The following is a 26,416-nucleotide window of genomic DNA, read 5'->3' as shown; positions in this document are numbered from 1 at the left end:
AGTTTTCAGTATGGTCCTAATTCTCTCTCTCAACAACTCAGAGTGAATTTCTGACAAAATGATCTTAGTAGTTTATTTGTTGAAACAAACAATAAGTTAAATTTATGCCAAATACATCAAGATCATAATCCCTAGTAGCCATGATTAGCACACATTGCAAGTATTGTTGCACGATAATGGCAAAAAGGATAATCCTGATGATTGTGCTAAATATTGTGATTGTGATCATTAATCATGATTATTATTGATTGATGATTATATATTGTGGTCCTTATTTACAAAATTCAGAAAATTGGTCAACTACTTTATTACTTAGGGCTGCAGCTACAACCCCATGGCAAACTTTACACAGAGTCTGTACTTGTTTGTCATCATCTGGTTTAAAATCAAAGTATCTACAAATGACAGATGATGATTCCCTTTTAGGACCTAAAACATGTTTTCACATTATGACTCCGGAGAAGGACTTTCCTCTCCAAAATTGTGCCTATCCATTCTTTTCCACTTTGCTTGTTGCTACATTTTTACAAAGATGGTCAATGCACAGTAATGTTTCTCTCTTTATTTCCCGGCTCTCCGTCTTAACTTTCGTTTTGGCCACCTGGGTGTACGTGTATTCAAAGACTGTGATTGGTCACATGTATTGGAAGCATTTGATATACCTTATCGGGACCTTATCGGGACTTATTGAAAATATAATAAACACTTCAGTATTGTTGAATTACACAATTATTAATGACGGAAACTTTAAACTGCGATATACTATACTATATGATACTATACTATACAATAAACTAACCTAACCTTGTCTACGTTGAATTATGCAGCCCTAATTGCAAGGCTTGGAAAGCTTTAAGTTAAACTGTCCTAGAAATCTGTGCCATGTAGCCTACCCATAGCTCCCATCTGCTGCTCTGTACAGGAACAGGAAACTGCACACTTTCTGAGCTCCACATTACTGCTATACTTTTAGTCACTACAATATTAATTGATTGTAAAGTAACTCAGTGGTGTTCCTCTGTTATTTATTTGCCCTGTGTGAACAGCACTGTCCACTGTACTATTATAAATTAATATACTCTATGAAGTACTGATGCCCTTGGATATTTTGTAGTATAAGCAAAACAATGATCCTTATTGTCAAAATGTAAAGATGATATCCTGCATTCTGGCACATGACTTTGTTAGGCTGCAGACTGTGTTATAGAGTCTGTTCAGTCTGGGTCTTGGTTCTGAAACAATCTCTAGTGAAACTGTCTTGCCAAATGCATTAACTCCCATTTGCTATCTAGACAGTTCATCACATGGATTTTTTTTTCTGTTAGGATCAAGTGGCTGGACTATTTCAAACCAAAATGAGAAGGTGCACAGTTTGCTTGCCGAGTATTTTTCAACCATGCAGATCATATCAATGTAAATTAAATGTTCAGCTTTACAAGATGTTATAGCTCATTACAAGACTCTGGTCATTAAACTGGTATAATTGGGATTAGATTCTAAAAAGCAAGACATTTATTCTCTGTGAAGTTGGCAACACTGCGTTTCCTTTCTTTCCTTTCCTGTCTTTCCTGTCTTTAGCTTACCCATTTGTCTTCAGTGTACAAGATGGCAAGACAGATAGTAGTTAGCTAGTTTGTGGTATGGCCCAGTTTAGATACAACCACTGGTTTCACTGTACCATGCTCTACCTGTATTGTGACCCACAAGACCAAGATAATCACTACAATTGCAACTCTAAGATATTTAACTTGACATGTCAGTTGGATGAATGATTTGTCAAAATGTAAAAAGCTACTCAATTATCTGAGAAAACAAATAGCTTTATAACAGGAGTCCCACTTAACTGATGCAGATCATGCCAGACTTAGTTGCCATTAGTTCCCATTCCACATACTGTAGATCATATTGAGAAGGATAAGCATGGCAGATACACAGTACTTTAAGGAAAAATCCACCCTTCTGTACACTTACATTGTTATGTATCATCAATCTGTCATGTTCAGTTATTTTGTGATGAAGTGTTGTAATTTACCTTTTTGTTTTACCCACTCTCCCTCATCCTGCCTCGTCTACTTCTTCCTCAGTAAGTGATTTCCTGCATTTTCCAGAATGCCTTTTGGGCAACTCCCTGAGAAAGGGTGGGAACTTGTTGCATTTCAGCATTTTGGCTTTTGGGAAGCCTGCCTCTTTTCTGATAACCTCTCCCTTTATTCTTGCCCAAGAATTTAGCAACAGTCTCTGCGTACGGTAGACATGGGGGGAGAGTTTTCTTCAGTGTGATCTGAGTACTCTGAGGAGACTGGCACAGCTGTTGTCGAGGCTACCTCAGGTTCAAACCACAGATTTCTCACAAGACCATTTGCATTTACCTGTGGAGCCGGAGTCACATCCAGTCAGCCTGCACCACTTCACGTAGACTGGAAGATTTTGGCAGAATGAGCAACCACATGTCAGAATGTTTAATCTGAGAATATTTAATATGAGAAATATTCCAGTGTTTCTTCACATCCATTTAGCTGTGGTGCCTCCCCCAACAGCTAGAAAAATTGCTCACACAGATGGAAAAATGTGAATACAATAAATTCATTGTCCTGCCTTAATACTCAGTTTGCCCAGTGAATGAATGAATTAATGAATAGATAAACAAACATTCACCAATATACAGGATGTCATGTTACAATGCCCTGTACCATAATCCAGGGCGAGCACTCATTCAGATGTCACAAGAATGATGTACCAACCCATAAATGGTGACCATAGAGGACATCAGGCTATGTGTCATAAATCTACAGGACCACCACACAGCACCATTCCCATCCACCTAATCTAAATGTTACAAGGTTGAGTGTGTGAGTGCGGACATGTCACTGAGGTTATCAATTCGGCACTTCCCATCATGGATGTTACATTGAATTACGTCCTCGACACCTGCAGAAGACTCAACAGTAAGTACTGGCATCCCAGAACCATCCCACTCCATACCCGCTCTCAATACCAAACACAGCGATAGTCACCTACACTAACCAGTCTCTAGTTCCTAACCATAGTCAGTACTTTCTAATCTTGCTATTGGTGTCAACAGCAATAGGCTGACGGGATGGCTGACACTTCTATCTTAAAACAGCCCACTCAACAATTCAGAAAGCAAATTGCAGCAACAGTTATGGGCTAAAGGAATGGCTGATCTCTCTGGCATCAAAAGGCCCGCTCAGCAGTTCAGAAACGGATGTGTATCACAACTCACTCCGGCTACCACATCTATACTTTCATATTGTTATATAACTCTTATCTTGGTCATAAGGTAGATTCTCATGTTTTTTCATATTTCAGGTCTACTACTATCATCTGTGCTACTGACAAACAGCCAACAAAACCATGCTACTAGCAAACGATATGTCAGCTAACATGTTACAAACAAACAAAAGCTCATAAGACAGCAAGTAAACATCCTAGGAAATCAAAATACTAATGAACACACTACTAACAAACAGCCAGACCAATCGTGCTACGAGCAAACAATATGTCAGTTAGTTATGTCAGTTAGCATGCTGCAAACAGCCAAAAGCTAAAAAGCCAACAGATCAACATGCTAAGAAATCAATATACTATAATATAAAAAGTTCCTACCCTTTAACACTCAAGAATACCTAGCAACACTGTGCAACATTCAGCCACAGCCACTCTCAAATGCTGCTGCTAGACACCTCAGCACTTGGGTAAGTTGCCAGCTTTATCGTCCTTGGGACAGAATTGTTTTATATCCTGACAAATTATGTTGAGTATGTCTGAGCAGAAGGGACAGGGAGGGTCCTGACCTACTTATTGAATGAGATTTTGGGGAGATGGTGGCACATTGCAGATTGCACCTATCGTGAATCTTTCTTGGTTTGCCTCCATAGCCCACAACTCCCTCCAGCCAAGTTTTTGTTCTCTGCACTTTCACAGTTCACCCAGTTGACCCTGCTTTGCCTGAGTGACAGCCTTGGCATACCTCACCGCTTCTTCATACCCATGTATTTGCTCCACAACCATCTTTCTTTTCCCTGACAAGTTGCCCTACTCCATAAAGGTTGACCAATGCCTATCTCTAAGCCTCATTGCCCTTGTGGCACCTGCCCTACAATGTCTGAGTGCTGGCTGTGCCTGCTGAACTGCTTCTCTTGACTTCCATTTTCTCTCAGCTGATACAGTAAGCGCTACACTCCTCACTGTTGGTGTTGTCTCTAATCTTACCTTTCCACATTGAATGCAAGATATAGGTAGTTCCAACATCCCTTTCCCATACAAGCTACACTACTAAGACACTCTGGGGCTCCAAGCCATTTCCCAACATAACACTAGCCTCTCTAACTTTATAACTAGCTCTAACTCTACCTTTGATGTAGGTATCCCATGTACTGTCGGGGGCCACATTAACAGAGGCAACAGATACAGGCACCAAAGCTTTAACTTGCTTTGTAGTTTTGTCCTCAACACGTCTAACTACTTCCTGCTTTATCTCCTGAATCTACCACTTGTCATTTAGCATGGTATCATACCACCTTCCTCAGCTTTTGACAGACTTCTTAAACTGTTTTAATACCTTCCTCATGTATGTAGAACTTTATCTTTGCCAGTGTCCCCTTAACAATGGAGACGCTGCTTAACTTTCATCCTCACCCAGTTTAGATTATTATTCAATTTGTTCCGCAACCTTTTGGTACAAGGTGCTGTTGTAATCATAGTAGTCATATCATCCATGCCCTGATGGGTAGGAGACACTCCCTGCAGCCGTTTCACACCTACCACCCACTCTGATGCTCTAATGATACCTTCACCTTCAAATGCCTTCACTGCCACAGTGAAAGCCAGCGGGCACCCTGCCATGATGCTTATCTCCAGATGCATCCATGCTGTAGTAAACTCTGTAGTAAAATTGAAAGCCTCAGACAATAGGCTATGTGGTACAGAGCCAAAAGGAATTAGCAAGGTACAAACATACCACATTGAGATCTCTTTTTTTCCTACTTGGCTGATCAGTCGCGCCTGTGTGCTCTCACCCTCTCAGTGGCAGAGAGTCTGATCTCCTGCGAACTTTGGTTTGCCACCCAACTGACTTGACTAACTTCTTAAGAGCTACTGCTCAATGCGGGGTCCCTGAATATCCTTTCACAATCTTTTTTTCCTTTGATGTGTTGGTAGGCCATTAATAGTTATCTTTTGACAATAAACAAACAAATAATTTGTAATTTACAGAATAATTGCACATAGCATGATCAAAATATCTAAATCAGAGCCCTTCTTGCAACTGCGGTACCTCCTGGAACTGATCCAGGGATGAACCTGTGTCTCAGAACCAAAATGGTCCCCACACCCACATCTTTTCAAAATTCTTCAGGAAACACCTTATTGATTTTGTTCAGCCTTTATTGCATAAGTTACATTTTATTCAGGCAGCAGAACCAGCGTTGCTTAGGCTGCGGTCAGAAGTCTGAGGACATGGATTTGCTATTCTCAAAAGAGAATGGCTAACCCGGGGCTACTCCTGTCTTAGTCTATGCTAATCTGAATCAGGTGAAGTGTTGTTGAAGACGGGATGGGTAGCAGTAACGGTTGTTGTTGCCAGGGCCAGTGTCTCTTGTTGACCAAAATTTGAGGATAGACGGAGGAAGATGCAGTGACAGAGTATAGCACGTAGTCCTGTTCAAGGAAGTTGTTCGCAGGAAGCTGGATGGAGTGGAGCAACTGTGTCAGGATATGCCACAGCTGCAGACAGTTTCCTGATTCCACATGGACAAAGTCTGGGGAATGATTTCTGTTTTTGAAACAGATATGATTCAGTAGTTTTAGGCTTATGGCTAATATTGGCTTGGATAATGTCTATTATATATTCTAATAAAATAATATATATATATATATATATGTGTGGCTTATTTACATAGTAGGTATTTAGGTTGTATAGAAATGTCTAGTAATTACATTAATTAGTTAGGAGATGAGCGCAAAACTATGAACAAAGATGCTGGATTGTTTTGCTCACCAGGGCACATTACAGTGTTGGGAGTTCTGATTGCTTTGCTGCGCTTATTTTATTAAAGAAATGTAAGTTTTAATTTTAGAATTCAGGCTTAAAAGCAAATAATTCATATATTCTGACCCATTCCGAGTACTCATATGGGCAAAACTTAGAAGTGCCAGTACGGAATACCGCTTCGCACCGACCCAGTTCAAGCACTGGTTGCTGCTATATGTTATGCCGTATAATGTCAAACATTTTATAGTGTTAAAATATTTACAATATTTTCATTTTTGCCCACAACAATGAAGGTGAAATATACAGCATACTGCTTGAGCGTTGTTTGTATTTATCTGTCACACTGATCTACTCATACATTTACACACACACAGGGACATGACTGCTGCATAATTTATCTTTTATCTCTTTTTTAATAAAATAAAAAATAGTTAACTTACTTGCATACTTACTATATATACTTAATATATAGTAATAATTCTATATTTTCTATTTTTGGTGTTCATAGGTCTACTGTGCAGATAATGTGAAAATTTTAATTTCCATAATTCACTGTGTTGAAATTTTTTGTTTGTTCTAATCTTACGTGTATATTATCACACACAGATTTATCACAATCGATTGAAATGTACTTAGTAGCACTGTAATGTCTGTTGTTCTTGTCAAAGATTAAGTCTTGGGTGAGCAGACTATATATCCAGCTTTGTCTCATGCATCAGATGAATCCATGCAGCTTAGTAAGTAAAAACCTACAGGTGAACTGAATGTTATTTTTTATGCTATACAGTGTTTCGGCCACTGAGCCTATAGAGAGACAGGACCGTAGGAAGGAAGAAAGAGAAGGGTTGAAGGAGAGGCGCAGGGCACATGGCAGGGTCTTTGCCACTGTGCACTAGAGATTGACAAAGAGGGTAGGCAAGAAAGACACAAGCAGGAAGAACCTTTTAAGACTGAAGTGTTTCAAGTGGAGCATGGTTTTGTCAGGTGAGTGAAGTTTGAATGAAATACTCTAGACCGCTCATCCACAGATGTATTCAAGAACATAGTGGACATAGTGGCTTCAATAGCTGTGGTCGGGGTCAGATGGGGTGGGTGACATTTAGCTGAAGTGAGCTTGTGCTAGAAGCATATCTTAATATCTACGTATTAAGCCTGTGAAAATGAGTGGTCCTCCAAAATGAGTGGTTCCACCTCCCAAGACAAGCTTCCATTTTCAGTGTCTGAGTTTTAAACTGGACCTTCACCTTGACCTCTTGCCCTCCTTATTTATCCTTCATTTGTTCTTCCAAATGCTGAAAGAAATGTTCAGAATGGCACATTTTGCTATAAAGAACAATAAGATGCACTCAAGTTGGGTCATCAAGAGGTTGTGGCATAATTAAGCTGAAGTGCCTAATTAGCAGCTGGGTCCTCCGAGCATGTGCAAATCCTCATTACACTCCATGCAGCAACAAGAAGAGCTGGAATTCCTCCGTAATGTTTATCTGTTTCCTGCTTTACTTCCCTGAACTAACTGCTATTTTTAATATGTTGTTGCACAGCACCAGAGCCTACCTTTTTTACCTAGTATGCAAAACACAATCACAGTCATTGCTGTGTCAGACAATGAAATGCTTTACGTTTACCTCATGACCAAATTGCCCCTTTCCATGTCTGCTTTCCTGGAATACAGAGAATAACAGAGAAAACATATTCTTGAGCATGAGTTTTGTTAATGCTGGATATCTTATGCCAGACAGTGACCGGATAAAGACTTCCTGGAGAAGAGGAGAGCCATGCAGCCAATAGATCATATTCTAGAATTGTTTAATGTTGAATATCTCATTCCAGAAGCAGCAGACTCTAGCCGGTCAGAGATTTCCTGGAAAACTAAGAAATTGCCCTGAAGCCCAGACTCTGATGTCTAATGAGGACTATTTCCTGACCAACCCTTTCCTTTCCTTTCCAATGGCAGACACCCCACAACATCAGCTAGATTGCCAGATAGACAGCACTAGTGTTAAAAAGGTCTATGGTAGAAGCCTGCTTATGTAATGTTTAGCTAATATATTATTCACTTCATGTTGAAAATGTTGTGCAGCTTCTCACTTTGATTCTGCCAATAGTGTCATCCAGGTGTGTGTACGCAAGTGTGTGTGTTCAAGCGCAAACCGCTCTGGTAGAAATGACAATACTGAGTAATGAAGAGCAGAGAGCTTCAAATCTCAAAGGTGCAAAGCTAAGACTAACAGCAGTTGATGTGTGGATTTTCTATCGCTCAACCATATAGGGGAAAATGCAGCTGATAAAAGTGGAAAAAGACGAGAGATTACATTACTCCTCCTGACTCCAAGGAGCTGGCATCGTTCTAATGAAAGAACAGTGAGAGGTTTTCTATAAGAGGCTGTCTAGATTCTACCCAGATTCTACTACTCCTAGGCCAACTTTATGAATCTGACAACTGAGAAAACGGCTAAACAATAAAATAAATTAGGGTGAAGAATAAATTGTCACTTGTTGGGCCTTCAACTTGGGCTAATTTCATGTTCCTGGATGGGGGCGGAGGGTAGAATGTGTGGTGGCAGGGTTGCAAACAAGTGGACATTTTTGAAACTTCCAGAAGTTTGAAAGACTTTAGTTAAGTTAATGAAGCATAATGTTACAGTTATAGTTATACTTTGGGGCACTGTGGTGGCCCAAAGTAGGGAGCACATTTTCAGCTGGAAGGCCCTGGCTCAAGGCATTGCTGAAGTGTCCTTGAGCAAGACCCTGAATCCATACCACCTCCATGGATAATGCTGACCCTGCACTCTGTCCTCCCTGTAGAGGAGGACAAGCATTTCCCTATAGGGATCAATACAGTATTAGTATTATTATGTGTTTTTAGTTGCAGCACTTTATTGCAGACAGTTAATCACTGCTGATACCCTTTAACAAACCATACAGAGTCGAAAGTGAGATGATGAAGGACGGAGCAGAATGGCTGTAGGGGGATGGATGGGTGGGTATGATTGCACAGGAAAGGTTATGTAATATAAACATACTCTCTTCCATATGGATAACGTGTAGGTTCTGTGTTGATAAATTTGCTTTTTTGTTGTTTTGGGTCTTTGTTTCATCTTCATTAATTGTACTACACAGTGCAGTTGACATTATATAAATTATATTTTGACTGATGGCATAAGAAAATTTGTAGCTATCATATAATGCAATCTTAAACAGCACAGACCTACGCTATGTAGGCCAGGCTATGCATTATCTATTCTCTGCATGTTCTAAGATATAAACCTCTGTGTTCTGACACTAATGGAGAGAGGAACAAAGGAAAATTATTTGTGAATCAGAATGCTCTGCTTAGGCATTATCACTTTTAATTTAGTGTAAAAATGACTGCCAGCCATTGTTTAATCAGCAACTTGGCAGGTTGCCCTTCTGAAGATATTCTTAGAAATCCAACTATTCCAATATCTCTCCCCCTCTTCTCTCTGTCTCTCACTATCTTGTTTGTCTAATAGTGTGAGGAGAGCAGCATTGTGGCACTGATGAGAGAAAGTGTAGCAATGTCAGATGATCAATCTTCTAATTTAAAATTCATTAATTTAACAATAGATGTTGATTAAAAACCCAAGAATGATTTAGCAATGGGAGTTGAATAATCACCACTCGGTCATTAATCTTGATTTTAGTGCTTAACACAAAATGATTTTTTTGGTGCAGCTTCTAGAAAATATTCATGAAATGGTTTTGGAATAACAGTTTTTGTTGTTTTGTTTTTGAATCTTGTATGAAGGGAATCACTCAGGTGAAAAGGTTCTAGTGAACTGTGATCATGGAACCAGTACATCTCATGGTCACTGCATGCATAATGCTTGATTATCACCACCTTACCTTGCACTGTTGCCTTGACGAATGAAGAGTGGCAGACTACTCTACAAAGATGATGTTGTGCGTGAAATAATAATAATAATAGTATGCTGTATTTCTATAGTTTCTCTGTAGTGTTTGCTTGTTTGTGTACTGGATGTGGCATGGTATGCAGGGAGTTGGTGTGAATTGTGACAACTGCAGACTATGTAGAGAGCATTCTGTGTATATTTAGTATATCCAAGCAATCGCCTGATCATTCTAACAGTTCAACAAAATAGAGGAAAACTGGGACAGAAGCATTTTGCATGTGACAGCATAAAATATATCCTGAAAGTGACTCCTTTTCATCTGAAGTGAGCTTTGAAATTTATTTGTCTTCAATTGGTTGTGCAGCACTGATCAACAGAAATATTTGAAAGGAGCCGGTACAGGAGATGTAACATTGAACGCCACAGATTAAACAGACTTGGGCACATGGGACCTCGAGAGATGGCCCATGTTCATCACTTCCATTACATTTAGAGAGATTGGACACCATCTCTATCATCTCATATTTATTTTTGCTAACACTTTACATAAAGTGGTGCTTATGCAGCATTATAAGGCATTGTAAACACATTATAAGTGCATTGTAATCAGAAATTGATATATTGCACACAGTGTGCAGAAAATTTAGGGGTCATATACTTTGTGGAATAACTGTATTGTTAATGACATATGTAACTGCATGTAATTTTCTTCTGTTTGTGTAATGGTATTTGTCTGATAATGATGTATCAAAGCTTCCACCATGTTTATAATCCCCTTGGAATGCATCACCATCCACTTCAAGTAAAGTGTTGCTTCATTTTCCACTACAAGGCCTCGCCTCATATTGCCTCATGTCTACTGCATCAGAATTTTCCCTGATCACTGGTTGCACCACAGGGATTTGAGGAGGACAGATTATTTGGGTGACATCCCTATATCTGCTGGAGACATTTCAGCATCTCACGTCAGCACGTGGAAATGTGAGTGCTCATCAGCGATGAAGAGCACAGAATTATGAGATGTTGTCATATCACACATCATGATTTGGGTCACCGTGATAGATGTTTTTATTTGGGTTTGGCATTGGGCTGTCATGGAAGAACAAGCTAAATCGCCTTTGGTTTGAGAAGATAGCTTGTTAAAGAGATGCAGTGAAAAGAGCTGTTGAAAAAGTAGGCCAGTTACTGTGGTGGAATGCATGGTCAGTGTGACAGCCCATTTCTTTTGCATTTCTGTGCCTTGGATTTATTTGGAAATGGCTTGAAAGCCATAGCCGAGCTGTGTCGTTATGACTCACAAATTGGCATTCATAGTCCATGCGTAGAATGGCAAATTGAACTTACCCTTAAAACCTTGCAGACAAACATTTACATATTTTTCCTCCGCTGACGTTTAACAACACACTGCACTTTGAACGTCTGCCTATTGCCAATGCAGGCAGTATAATGAAGTAGAGCTGCAACGATTAATTGATTCATCGATTAGTTGTCCACTATTAAATTAATTGCCAACTATTTTGATAATCGATTAATCGGTTTGAGTAATTTTTTAAGAAAAATAAGTCAAAATTCTCTGATTCCAGCTTCTTAAATGTGAATATTTTCTGGTTTCTTTACTCCTCTATGACATTAAACTGAATATCTTTGGGTTGTGGACAAAACAAGACATTTGAGGACGTCATCTTGGGCTTTGGGAAACACTGATCGACATTTTTCACAATTTTCTGACATTTTATAGACCAAACAACTAATCGATTAATCGAGAAAATAATCGACAGATTAATCGACAATGAAAATAATCGTTAGTTGCAGCCCTATAATGAAGTCATAAGAACAGACCATTCAGATCTTCCCCTAGACTTGTTCTTGTGTCTAACACGCACTAACCGACAGATGATGTCAAGTGATAGATGTATGTTGATTGTTCAGAGCAATTCAAAGCCTGATTTAAGCCGTTGGACTCGCAGACACGATAGATTTGTCAGGGGCATTCTGCTTTTGTCTGTTTGTGCAGTTGTCTCATTCAGGCAAATGACTTCATATTCAAGGGATTTCACCCATAGAATTAATTGGAGTTTCATTAGGGAGGAGAAATGGAAGAAGAGCATTAATAATGGACACACACACACACACACACACACACGCACGCACACACGCGTGCGCGCGCACGCAAAACAGATAGAAGGGCTCATCACTATGCAGCCCTCACTTGGCAACATCAGTGTGTCTGCCTGTTACTTTTAGCGGGGCAATTTCCTCCCCTGTGGCACCAAATGGCCAACATTTGTTGCTTGCTCTGATCTTCAGCATCACATGGCTGTCTGTAATGCTTTAGAAGTCTTTTCATTCGGCTCAGCCCTCAAGTAGCTCCGCTCTACTATAAAAAGCCTTCACTTGTTCTGTCTCAATATGTTGTACAATGACACAACTTGTGGACTTCACTCTGCGTTGTGTTGCCGTTTCTGTGCCAATTAGGATTTCAGAATATAAAATACAAAATATTTAGCCAGATGTAGAGGTGTGCCTTCACTCAGTTGAGGATTCTAGTACGGCTTCTTATTGTTGACTCTCCGAGAATTGTTGATAGGCTGGATTTCAAATCTCTGCTTTCCAAAATCCTAATTCCATCGTTGGCTTGGCTATCAAGTAACTTGGAATGCTAGTGTAGCTCAGGCAATAGTTATGAATTCTGGTTTTGTCTTACCAGCTAGCCCCCCTTCCAATCCTCCCATGTTGTTGTCCATGGAGACTATATAGGCTTGTTTGTGCTGTGTGCTACGGCCCGGTGGCTGCCTGGCTGCTCAGCCATGATTAATTCAGGCAGGCCTCAGGGGTGAACAGCCAGGCTAGGTTACCCAGCCAGGGATCTGGTGTCTAGCTGCCACAAAGACACTGGCTTAGGCTAAATGTTGGAGCAGGGAGACTGCAGAGCTCACCTTGGCTGGAGCTGCGGCTGGGGCTGGCAACATGACACACCTGACCCTGACACAGAGCGATGTAAATGAGTGAACAATAAAATAATTGAAGAAATTGAATCACTGTAAATACCTCTGTCATGCATCAGTAGACACATTAAGTGGTGCTGCACAACCATAGGAAATTGCTTTTCTAAATATTGTTGCTGATTGTGGGCTGCATGTTGGTTCCACCGGTCTGTTTATAATGTGAGGGTGATTACATTTCTGATGAAGCTAGAGCCTAAGCAGAGAGTGATTAGAAAGGGTGCAAAGTAGGTCTGCCACCTCTAGATTAACCCCTTGCTTTGTCCCATTGGGACTTCAGTGGGATAAGCACAGGATACTTTTTTGGTAATCTCACCTTTTTTTTGTATGCTTGCCCTTATTACCTCCGCCAAGGAGGTTATGTTTTCGGTGCCATTTGTTTGTTTGTCTGTTTGTTTGTCTGTTAGTAGGATTACGGGAAAACTACTGGCCCGATTTTCATGAAACTTCGTGGAAGGGTGTAGCATGGGCCAAGGAAGAACCCATTAAATTTTGGAGCGGATCCGGATCCGACTCACGAACAAGCAATAATAGCATGAACCTTGGTGGAGGTCTGCGCTCTCCGAGTGCCCTTTTAGTTTTAAGTTGGAATGGGTGCATGCCCATCTTAAGCAAGTGGAAAGTCCCCTGGCTGTGCTTTGGTGATGTTTATGGAGCTTAACATGTCTAGAGGACTGAGTGTTGGCTTGTCTCCAGAGGGTAGACCTTGCAAAGGTAGTGTGATGTTTTTGCAGTGCCTGAAAAGGGAAGAGAGGTCCAGCCTGTATGTTGCAAAGGTTCAGTGAAGTAGAGTCTAAGGTTACCTGAAATTCTATGCTTCAACACTTAACCAATTGGCATTGCAGAGGTACCTTCAATACCCAGGCCGAGCTATGTGACCCTTGATGATAATTAAATTCCCACATTGTTTATTTTGACACTCAAAGGTATCCACAGAAATTTATTTGGCACTGTTTGTCTCTTATACCTCTGACTTGGCAGAGGAGGCAGAGTGCTGTGTTCTGCAGACAGGTTTTGCTTGGGTCCTGCCACTTGCACTTATTCCTCTTTTGCTTGATGATTACACCTACACAATCGATAGGGGCAATCCCTTCTCTTTGTGCACACAGTGGAATGACTCAAAACTTTCAAGGCTCTTGCGTTTATGTGATACTCCAAACAGAAAAAGATGTTAGGCTATAGCAACTACAGATTATGTTGTACAATGATTTCAGGCACTCTGCTTAGGTCCTTTCTGTTCTTTCTGCAGACAGGCCTATGTCGTATACCATCTCCTATTTTTTACTTGGGGCTAAAGATTGTTTTTTACTTACAGGGGATGCCCATAAAATGTTCACTTCCCCTAACATCATTTGTCATTTCTCACACTATGGAGTAGCTGAAATGATTTGGGCTGCTCTACCTTTGACAGGACAGTTCCAGAAACAACTGCATGGTAGTAAATTATTAAAATGAATGGTAACTACCTTAAGCCTATAATATATAGTCAGGGCTTATGCTTAATCAAAAAGGGAATGCTTTACTTAATTGGCTACCAGTGCAATTTAAGCTTGTCTTTTAAAATACTTTTTTTTTTTACAAAAATTTAGGCTTGCTTTTCTATAATGTCTTTTCACATTTACCTGTTAGCATTTTTTCTTCTTTATTTATTGTTAATGTTTTTATTTGTTACTCACTTTTTTTTATTTTTGTTACTGTTTTCATGAGTGTCCTTTAAATAAAGGATATTATTTCTATTATTGGCAGAGTTAATTGAAACAAGGGCCTAGTTAGATCAGTCTCTTTGAGGATACTTAACCGTTTGCATAACTTGTAAGTTTAGTCAAAAGGAAACTGATCTGCTTACTCAACATAGAAACAGTTATTTCCTTTTCTTATCAGTGGTGGTTTGTTATAGGATGTGGGATTGCAGATATCGTCATTGGTCAGGTATGTCTTAGTTTCTGATCAACCATTGCGTTATTTGGTACCCAGTAACGAGAGAGCAGAGATAAACCTGCCTTCTAATCTGTGATGTTATACAGTACAGCTCTACTGGGAATCAGCGGGCATAGTTGGTAAAGGTGACTAGCAGTACATGTAATTATTTTTGTGGGGTTAAGTGCGGATTTTCAGGTTTGGAACAGAGTACTGCCATAGAGATAAAGCACATTTGAATATGACATCTCAAACAAACTTTCTATGTGTCTGCAAAGTCATTCCCCTTAAATAAAAGATAAAAGATGCCATTGAAGTAATTTTAGCATGTGCACCTTAATGAAATCACAGAATATGGTCTTAGTTCTCTAGATAGGTTTTGGATAGACTTGTCAGGTAAAACATTCACCTCAGTAGCCTACTGTAGTTTGGTTTGATCTCTGTTTGTACTAGGCCAATTAGAGGCACAACTGATATTCCACAATACTGCCCATTGAATTTGAATTAGCTCACTGAAAAAGACAGATAGATAGGTCAACCACCCGAAACAGACTCCTCTTTAGAACGAACTCCTTGGGATGCACAGACTTTCTATCCCTCTAAGTCACTGTGGTCTGGCACCCCATCCTCATCTTTGTTCTCTATCACCTTGGTCAACTGACTCTGATGGATGGGTGACTCGCCTACAGTGTCAGGCTCATAAATCAGCTGTTACTGTGGCAAACTGGCACCCAACATCCATTAATGGCAGACCTAGCTGCAATCACGGGGGCATCCACCCCCTAGTTAATATATATTACTCTGTAGGCAACTGTGTGATTTATCTCTGACTTGCTAAGGGAGAAAAGGGAAAGGTTGCCACGGGGTATTAATTAGCATTAATGCAATTGTAACACTGGCTTATTGTAACATCTACAGCAGGCTACTCCTCTGCTCTAACAGCTAGGTTAGTGGATATTTCTGTTGAAATTATTGCCTGCATGCACCCTTAAAATTTTTGAAGATGGTGTTTGTTTGACCATCTACGTTTTGTGTAAATTCACATATATTTTTAAAGAGCTGGATATGTAGACATGGCTTTTAAGCACCTTTTAGAACTGTAAGACTTCCTTAGCTCATTCAAAGTCAAAGTGCAGGTGTATTTTATGCCAAGGATAGCAAACATGACAAATGTAAACAAGCCGTTTAACAAGCCTCGAAATCCAAGTCATGTCAAAGTTCACAGTGAGCAGGATTTGTGTCACAAGGACAACAGCTCAATATGACGCATTCTGGAGCTGTAAAAGATTTGTTAATGTTTGTAATAGTTGGTTTATATTGGTGTAAACGGTAGCGGTGTAAAATACAGTATATATTCATAAACAAGAGTGTATGGGAAGATATTGTAAATTTAATTTACTGGTAAAATAAATTGTGCATTCGGAGATTTTGAGCAGAGGCGGGTGATAGTGTCATTGTTTTAATGTTGATACTTGTCAAAAAAGAATAAATGGACATTCTGTATATGGGATGAGGTTAAAGGGACGGAGGGTGACTGGAGGTGAGGTCTGTGTCACTGTCATCATAGCTTTATCTCCTGTCCTGTTAGTATGTGGTGGCAGCAGGGTTACGCCAGTTTCCCCTCCTTCCCTCCCCCCCTCACAACACATACACACACACACAAGACACACACAGACACACACAGGCACACACAGTTAATCCGCCCTCACTCATTTTAATGGGACAGTTTCCATCAAATAGGGTAGAGGATTTATACCATTCCCAGGGCCCAATCATATTGCTTTCACATCCAGCCTGTCTAATGGCAGACTATTGCTATCACACTTTCATTTTTTTTGTCCAGTCCCGCCTTGTCGATTCTAAATCTCACCGCCTTTTCTCACAATATTAATATCAACATCAGCATTGTTATTTTCCTTATCACTTTCTATTAGGCAGGATTCAATAATAAAAATGTCATCACAACTATTAAGTAGTGACAAATTACGACATTTATGGCTCATACAATTTATTTCCAGACACAAAGAACATTACTCCTTTGTAGTAAGATGAGCATTCTACCTCACCGTCCCCTGAAGATAAGCCTTACCTGAAGATCACTGCCAAGGCCGACTAACAGGGCTGAATCCATTTTCCTGCTTACTTGCTACAAAGAGTGATAAGATTTCTTGTTTTTGAGGGAAAACATTGGCCTGTATCACTGGCTGTAAGCAGACATATTTGTGTAAAGTCCTGTCACATCCCACAATGAAATGGAAATTATTCATGAATACTGAGGACCTCGAGATGTCTTGAAAAGCTGTGCAATCAAGTTAAGAAGAGTGCATACTGCTAGCTACTGGTGTACGACAAGACAAATTTTAGGAAGGGGTTCACATTACCGTAACTTAATGGATTGGCCTAGATTGGCTGTTTGAAATCTCTAGGATATCATAACTGAAAATTTATTTCAACTTAGAGGTCAGATATGGCAGGCGGTGTCACTTGGTGTTAGTGTGCCTCCCACAGGATTAAAATGCCTCTAAATAGGCTTCTCACTGTTTCTGTCTCTTTGAATGTCTAGGTTGGTTTCACTGACAAGACTATTTGTCTAATGCTCGGTCTCATCCCTGTCTGTCTACTTTATGCGCTGTTTTTATCTCTGCGTCTCAAGTCTGGCTGTAAATAGAAGCCTCTATAGACAGATGGACAGATAGATGGACAGAGACCTCAGTTTCTCCTCTGACCTTTAATCCACTTGGCTAGCATCGGCCCTGATCCATGATGAAACATCTGTTTAGGAACGCATAGTAACGTGATCACACATGCACAAATGCACTCACACACACACACACACACACACACACACACACACACACACACACACACACACTATTTGAAGCTCTTAATTATGTTATGATAAGAAAGAATCCATTGCACATGTTTGTGTGTTTGGGGTTGGGAGGTCTTTTCATTGCTCTGTACCATCATCACACTGATTGGCTGACATCAAACTATTTCTCTCTTATCCCTTGTCTTCCCTTTCTCTCTCTCCAACCCTCCTCCCCTCTTACCCACCCTTCTTCTTCACCCATCTCTCCTCCAGTTGGTGGGCGGTCAGTTTGACCTGGAGATGAACTTCATCATCCAGGAGCCGGAGAGCATCGTGTGCATGGTGGAGCTGCTGGACCAGTGCGAGCCCACCTGCCAGGCCGAGGTCTGGAGCATCTTCACTGCCATCCTCAAGAAGAGTGTCCGCAACCTGCAGGCTTGCACTGATGTGGGTCTCATCCAGCTTGTGCTGCAGCGTATAGCCACCACCGATAGCATGATCGCAGGTACTGGGAAGCTCACCTTATGGGAATGGGTTTCTTTCCTTTTCATTCTTTCCTGGACTGCGGAGGCGGTGGATACAGCACTCTCTTTCAAGTTACCAGCAATGCAATCAACCTGTTCATCTGACCTTTCCTCTCCAACTCGGCTCACTTAATCTTTTGAATTTTTAAGGGCAGCAGGGCGGTGTCGTGATTAGGGAGAACGTCCTTCAACCAGTTTCAAGCCCCCATGACAGCAAGCATCTGCTCTGCTGAATTGTCCTTGACCAAGTCACTGAATCCCTGCCAGCTCCAGGGCCGATGGTCTGTAGCTGAGCCTTTGCTTTGACCTCCCAGTTTCAACTTCGGGAATCAATAGAGTATCACTAAAAATAAAGCCAACTTTAAAATTCTCCAATCCTCTCTCCTGACATGTAGTAACCTCTTGATTCCATCCTCCAGTGTTTTAGGCTGGAGGACAGACTGAGATGCATTGCAGTGAATGAGGACACAATCATCCTGCATAGTCTCGCCTGAGTCTCAGTCTAGTCTGTTGCCCATCTACAAATTAGTCTGAATTAATCCTACAGTGTTCGGCTCAGTGAATTTGCCAGCTAGAACAGCGTTGGCCTAGAGGGAATGTGCAGTCAAGCAAAGAAGATGTAGCCCAGCAGTAGTTAGGCGGGTGAAAATAATGGTTTTAGTAATATTCAGTACAGCGAAGAACCCTCATCTGTTCACTCACTCTCTGAATTGTCTCATAGAATGGACCTAATAGTCCAAATGAATCATTATATTGTAGTGAAACCATATTTTTTTTTACTGATTGACATTTACTAATTGGGATGCCTCATACACTGGCTTAACAAAGTAAAACTAAATGAGCTCTGACTCAGATTACAGTACCATGTATGTTGCACTTACCTCTGCCGTCCCTGAGACCGTCTTTTATTCTCTCTCTTCACACAACTGAGCTGATCTGAAGTACTGATGGTGTAGGTCAGTGCTGAACAGCTGAGCTTAGATGAACAAAGTTAATTTATGTGGAAAAGGCCTGCTAGATAAAGCTGTCCCTTACCCTTATGGGTGGAGGATTAGCTTAAGGGTAGTATATGTACACATCTCTGACACCAGAGAGTTCTGTCTAGATTTTAAGTCCCTTCCTTTTTTCCACTCGGATCCTGCTCACCCTGCTTTTTATCCTGCACACTCCCTTTTGGCTTCTTTTGATTGTCTTCTGGTAGCTATGACATCACTGTAATAGCTTACGTTTAGACCATCAAGATGCCAATTAAGTTTTTACACTTGAGTGAGAGGGTAAGAATTGGATCTTTTCAAAATGGTAAGGGGCCTGCGGAATATAACTAGCTAAAAAGCAGAGAACACCTCCTAGAATGAGTAAATCCCTGAGGTTTGTGGGTGAAGAAGAGTCATCTGGAGCTTCCTCTCACCTCAAGGGTGGAGTGTAGTATTTTGTCAGTCTGTCCTGTTTTAACATGCCATGTTTAACCCCTGTATGTTTGCGTGTTTAGCCTCTGATCTCTGCTGTGTGTGTGTGTGTCTGTGTGTGTGTGTGTGTGTGTGTGTGTGTGTGTGTGTGTGTCTTGCAGACCTGCTGGTGGACATGTTGGGGGTGCTGGCCAGCTACAGCATCACAGTAAAAGAGCTGAAGCTTTTCTTCAGCAAACTGCAAGGGGAGAAAGGCCAGTGGGTGAGTCAGAGTCAAACCACGGTGATCTGTCTTGGTTGTCTGGGACCAGCATGAGGAATGTGCTAGCAACACTTCAACCGTTGACTTCCTCCAGCCCTATGCCCTCTCCACAGAGACAAGATAGATCATATCAAATCAGGCTGCTACTCTGCAGTGGTCCTGGATTCGCTGCAGCGCTACATTATTGATATTAAGTTCCCTATGAGATTACCCATGAGCTCTGAGTTGTTTTCTTTTTTCCAATCTATATTTTTACTAACAGTCAAACACAATCCTGATCTTATTTTAGATTTGGAATATGTTACGGACTTGAAAATCCAAACCATGTACTTTAAAAGCCTTTGTTGTCACAGAGTTGGAGAAATTTGTTTCCTAAATTAGTTATTTTTAGCCACCTGCCCAGACGAGCTGATCAGCTTTGTGAGAGGAATAGCCCCAGTGAACTGAAGATAGTGTATGATAGGTGTATGATAGATAAGTCACTACATCCTGGCAGAACCAGTGGCACAGAAGGAGAGACAGATGAAGCAAGAGAGAGAGGGTGTAACCCATTGATCAGTGAGACTAATCAAGTTGTCAAGGAAATAGGGCAAGTTGCTTTTGTGCTTCTGAATTTCACCTCGCTCTCCCACTCCCAAACAACTCTTGTCACCGCTCCTCTCTTCTCATCTTTGTGAAATATTATCTGGGGAGAGGGGGAGGATGGGATGAGCACAGAACCCAACTATGAAATGCTATACTGGTGTTTACTGTACAGAAATTGGGCTTATAACCTTGTTGAAAAACCCAATAACTTATACAGATTTTCATCACTTGTGTAGATCAAAATCCAGTATCAGAGCTCAGTGTGTTTGAGCAATATATTTTTGGAGGGCTGTGTGAAGTTTGTAGACTTTTCAGTGTGCGTCATTTGTACACGATGATCATCGAGACTATAAAGTAAATGAAGATACTGATGTCTCAGTCTGCCGCTCTAGTAAATCCCTCTGGATATTCACATCTGATAAGGAGAGGTAAATTTAGAACAAGCAGTAAAGAGACATTGTGGATTTTGCCTTAATAGTGACCTAGTGCTGTGTGTGTGTGTATGTGTACGTGATTTTGCGCCTGTGCTTGCTCTTAAGCATTTGTGGCTGCACGCATGTAAGTGTGCGGCTGGGGTTCATGTGTATTTTTGTGTGTTTGCCTGTGTGGGTACACACACCTCCACTTGTCTGATGTGATATCTGTGTGTGTGTGTGTGTGTATGTGTGTGTGTTTTGTTCTTCCCTCAGCCTCCTCATGCAGTGAAGCTGTTGTCAGTGCTGAAGTACATGGCTCACAGGAACGGCCCCGACTCTTTCTTCAGCTTTCCAGGGAAAAGTGCGGCGGTGAGTATTAAAACATGATGCAACACATGTATGCCACTGCACATAAGAATAAAGTACACACCACTCATACTCTGAAGGGACTTCTCTTTAGAATGAGGTTATGTTTTAGCAGATGGATAGCAAGGTTTCCCCCTATATCTATGGAACAGTGGTCTGCAGCCAGAATGAAAAAACTGCCACCATTGTGAGGGAGAATGTGAAATCCCCCCAAAAATGATTTTCTGCTAACTCCCAATGAAATGGGGGAAAGAAATAGTGCTCATGTTTAGAATTGGTATTTTAATCATAATAAAATCCAACTAAGAATGGTTTTAGTACTGCAACCTGCACAAGGACCAAAACATGGGTGGATATGGAATCACTATCCACAAAAGATATAGGAGAAACACTGGGTTGGCTTGTAATTTTATGAAAAACACAGACTAATGATAGAGGTAGGAGAGAGGGAGAAAGAGAGATCTCCAGATATAACTAGCATAGCCATCTCTTCTGATTCCCTCTCATGGCAAGTGCTTTCTAAGCTGCTTTCCGCTGGACCTTCTTATCTAGCCAGCCATTCACTGACCCATGTGATCCATTTTTTATTTTCTTTCTCTGAGAGGAGAGCACATAAGTCCCTTGGGAATATTTTCTTTGCTTCAATCATTTTGAAATAAACTACATTAGGACTAGATCTCTAATGCTCAGTCTCTGTGGTGTCAGTGGTTTTAAAAACGGAGAGCTTAGGACAGTAATTGGTATGAAGATGCTGTTGTAGAAGACTGCCATTTGAGAGACAGCGCAGACTACATTGACAGGCTTTAGGCTTTCTCTTAGTCAGTGAAATAAACAGAATTATTTATCTTCTGCTATTACTACTCAGTTCTTGGGCTATTCAATTTGTGCACTGAGAATTTTCAGTGTGCCTTGTTTGTGCACAGGTTTATTCAGAAACTTTGCCTCTTTGTTCCTTCCCATTAGTATGGTGAAAATTGTTTATTTACTTGAATACCATCACCCTAACAAAACTGAATAAAAGGTGTACAACCTTTTATTCAGTTTTGTTAGGATGATGGTGCATGAAGAATTGGCATGCCCTTGGGACATTAATTGGATAAAACACTATAAAAATATATTCTTTACAAAACTATAAGAAATTACAGAAATTTTTTTAAATATCAATCACAAGTTTTACGTCCAAAGATAAGTTTCTTAACGATCACTGCTTTCTACTAACAAGCCATTCTCCAATTGCACTGCTCACTGCAACTTTGCACAAACACTGTTGCGCCCACGCCTGCGTCACATACCACACACATTGAATGTCCATGGAATGTTGTCCTTTCCTTTTCCTGCACCAGGCTAGGATATGCTGTGGTAATATGTTAATTTTGTGATGATCCCTTGAAAACTCAAGCATGTATTTGTGGAGAGTACTCAAATTGCTTTTAATACCGTCGCAATTATTCATAGGCCAACCAACAGTTTTGCACAGTAATTAATTCCCTTTTCATTTTTGTGACTCAACAATTTATATCCTATTTAATGTATTTGGAGTGTGTAGAAGGAAAAGAGCATACAAATGGACTATGGTAACGTATGGTGAACACACCTTGATTTACATATTAATTTCCTCAAGTGTACATCTTGCAGGAGGCCGTGTATCCCCGTGTGCAACTCCAAGCACCACTGCATAGCGCTTAAGTCGGTGTCTAAATCGGGCCCTGCATGTGTGTGTAGTTGCCAGCTTCTGTATGTAACCTTCCATTGCCATGGTGATGGTGCTTTGATGAGTGTGTGTAGCAGGCTGCCCTGTGGGTTGGGGTCTGATTTGGTTGATCTGAACTCTATATTTGCACTTGTCTGTGTGTTTGTCAGCGCTGCGTTAGAAGGGAGCACACATGCCTTCTTCTTCCTGTGTTGCCTTGCTAATGAGACAGGAAGGCCTCGGAGCATGCGTGTCCGCGCGCGCGCACGCACACACACACACACACGCACGCACGCACGCACGCACGCACGCACGCACGCACGCACACACACACACACACACACACACACACACACACACACACACACACATTCTTTAGAGCAGTGGTTTTCAAACTTTTTCACGGGGGGGCACGTTTGCTTGATATTTCCTTGCCCAAAACTGTTTTTGTGGGCTAGTGACATAAATTACCCTGCTTTCAGACTGCTGACCTACTAGTCTACAGTGTTTTGTTCGTTTAAAATACATTCTCTCGGAAAGCTTTGTGAACATGAGGTAGCTTATCACTTGGATGCCAGTTTTTGTTTGTTGCCCATTTTGATCTTCTGACACCCTGCCTTTGGGTCTTGCTGATCTTTGAAAAATGCAGCTGTAGATCAAAAAAACACACAAACGTTGCATTTTGGGTAAGATGCGTCATTGCGTTTCACAGCTGGCCAAGAACCAGTGTCATGTTATGCTTTCTTCTGTTATTTTTTTCCCCCCAACAGGCTATAGCTCTGCCTCCCATAGCAAAATGGCCGTACCAGAATGGATTTACTTTCCACACCTGGCTCCGCATGGATCCTCTCAACAACATCAATGTAGACAAAGACAAGCCTTACCTCTACTGGTAGGTAACACAGGAACAAAACAGCTGTTTGACCAATTTAAACCTTTGTCCTTTGATTGCCATTTTCATTTTTTTGTTTGAATTCTCTGGATATGAAATGCTGAAATGGCAAGTTCTTACCTCTAACTTGAGGTAGCAGTGCTTTACTTGAACTCATTTACAGTATGAATAATGCAGTGAGTGGGGAATTGCATGAAAGCTGGAGTCATGCAGGTGCATTAGAGTAAAGATTTGAGACTATCGTGTGTGTGTGCATACATGTTTTATAAAGTCCTGGATTCAACATAAATGTATTTGTAATTGTATTTGTAAACTGCACTGTAAAAGAGGAAGAAGTGCAACCTCCAGCCCCACAGCTGAAAAACAGAGTAATGACTGCGCCTCTCTCTCCATCTCTCCTGTCTCCTCATCCTTTGCTCCCTCTCAGAGGGATGAGTAAATCAAGCCTTCCACTCATCTTATTTTCAGCTAATAATTAATTTCTGTCAAAAATCGAATTTATGCAACAGGGATCTGTTTGGGCTTCTCTGAAAATGATAACCAAGCCGGGCAGCCAGCACGCTAGTTGAGAGAATCTGTAATAAAAGCTCCTCTTCAGCCCTGTGCCCTTTTTAAAAAGAGATTAATTCACTAAATCACACGCTGGGGCCCCGTCTCACTGGGACATGGAGAGCGATGGGAAGACATTGTGAAGTTGAGAAATGATTGAGCTGTTTGCTATCTTTCTGCTTTTCAAACCCCTTTAAAGTGTTTGTATGATTTATTGGCTGCCGTAACCTGCGTTGCCCTTGAATATAGTTGGTGTTAAAGCGAGCTGCCTCACTCAGAAACTAAAGCTGAGTGTGTGTGTGTGTTTTTTCCCTTAATTTCTTTTAGTTTCCGCACCAGTAAAGGCCTGGGCTACTCTGCACACTTTGTGGGCGGCTGTTTGATAGTGACCTCATTAAAATCCAAGGGGAAGGGATTCCAGCACTGTGTAAAGTACGACTTCAAACCACAGAAGGTACAAAAGGAAAAAAAAAGAAATACAGCCACTGGTTTGGTAATCCAGTGGAATGAGACACACACAAATGAAATACTCATTTACATGGTCAAACAAACTCCGGCTATATGTCTGTAAACACAGTGACAAATATCAGATCACAGAATTCATATGTGAGTACACAGAGATGCACACACACAAAATAAATCTAAACCTTGCGGTATGAGAGAACTATCACATCTTACCTGGCTCTGGGGACGAGCCAAGCCAGAGGAAGGAGGAATGAGCGAGATAGGAGAGAGGGATGATCCAATATGTTCAGCACTCACACCCTTCCAGGCGCACACTGAGGACCATTACAGTCAGAAAGATCCATTGCCTGTGGACAATTTGAAACTCTCTTTTTCTTCCCCTGGGCATGAAGTCATCACCTTGCCTCGCCAAAAGCTCATGGGGACTCAGAGAACCCTCATTTTGGTTGATTTTAGCTCTATTTTTAATGCACGTTCTTTCATGTCCGGAGGTAAACATAATAACCTATTTCAATGCAGTAACAGTAATAACCTATTTCACTGGTTGTAAGGCTGATGAGAAAACTAGAAACCTAAGTAGGTAGCATTGTAGCTTGAGGGGATTTGGGGATTGGGTCTTGAAACGTGATGGAATGAGGCTAATTGGACAGGCTAGAAGATTTTCACCGTATGCTCTCTTATTGATGTCTTGTTGCATGTTTGGTACTGCGGATATATACTGTAACAAGTTATGGTATTGTCTTCCAGTGTGACAGTAATGCCAAGCTGTGTGTTGCTCTATATTGTTGCAGTGGTACATGGTGACTATCGTTCACGTCTACAACCGCTGGAAAAACAGTGAGATCAGCTGCTATGTGAACGGGGAACTGGCCTCCTATGGTGACATCACCTGGTTCGTCAACACCAGCGACGTAAGTTACGACAATTCCAATACTTTCATAGCTGTTCACAAACGCACATGGAAATCGACTCATCAGGGGAGCCACAAATGCCTGTAATTTATTCATCTGAATCTGGGCGGCTGAATGTTTTGAAATTTGGTACATATTTTCTAGAGCACAGTCTTAGTCGTAGCATGATGTTTGGTTGATTGGTTAATGTGGATGCGGCCTATTCCATAATGATTCATAACTCAAAGTGGGTTCAAACAATCACTTTGAACCTTGAGGAATTTCCATTTGAAATATGCACAACAAATTACATGCAAATTGACCATATGGTGGCACAGTAATTAAAGGTCAACTTGGACAGGCCATAACTCCGACATTATAAGTCTATTTGATGAATGTTAGTACGCACATCCAGCTATACTCACACTACCACAGTTAATCCAGTGTCATAAAAATTGATACATATGTTAAATCCACTTTAAGAAATGCATACAAATAAATTATAAAATCAACCTATAGCGGCACCACGAATCATAAAAAAAAAACATCATACAATTTGGCATACACTGTATGTTTATCCAATCACAACAGTGTTAGCACGAACAGTCTCACTGGCTGGACGTCTGTGTTACTGTGATACGTGCTGTTATTATTACCATATTGTTTGACTAGTTTTTCCTCTGGACAAGTCAGCATTAACGACTAAGTGTTGTGAGAGGCACTGTTAAATTCTGCAGAGCCTATTGGATGAG

General features: G+C 40.9%; 1 protein-coding gene across 3 annotated transcripts in view; it reads left to right on the top strand.

Annotated features, from left to right (window-relative positions):
• Positions 1-26,416, top strand: part of lrba (LPS-responsive vesicle trafficking, beach and anchor containing) — a 194,802-nt gene that overhangs the window by 13,716 nt on the left and 154,670 nt on the right. For all 3 annotated transcript variants that reach the window (XM_071519725.1, XM_071519724.1, XM_071519723.1), the window contains exons 2-7: positions 17,893-18,124; positions 19,711-19,811; positions 21,086-21,181; positions 23,639-23,760; positions 24,637-24,763; positions 25,566-25,685. In XM_071519725.1, coding sequence (XP_071375826.1) covers positions 17,893-18,124; positions 19,711-19,811; positions 21,086-21,181; positions 23,639-23,760; positions 24,637-24,763; positions 25,566-25,685 — 798 coding nt within the window. The remainder of the gene's footprint in view (positions 1-17,892; positions 18,125-19,710; positions 19,812-21,085; positions 21,182-23,638; positions 23,761-24,636; positions 24,764-25,565; positions 25,686-26,416) is intronic.

Source organism: Centroberyx affinis, unplaced genomic scaffold (assembly GCF_046629955.1).
Source record: "Centroberyx affinis isolate AG114_WGS23_722 - 3 ecotype Tasmania unplaced genomic scaffold, CSIRO-AGI_Caff_v1 ptg000723l_1, whole genome shotgun sequence".
In the NCBI taxonomy this organism is placed as follows: domain Eukaryota; kingdom Metazoa; phylum Chordata; class Actinopteri; order Beryciformes; family Berycidae; genus Centroberyx; species Centroberyx affinis.
Note: the sequence above shows the minus strand (reverse complement) of the source record. Positions and strands in the feature narration are given on the sequence as shown.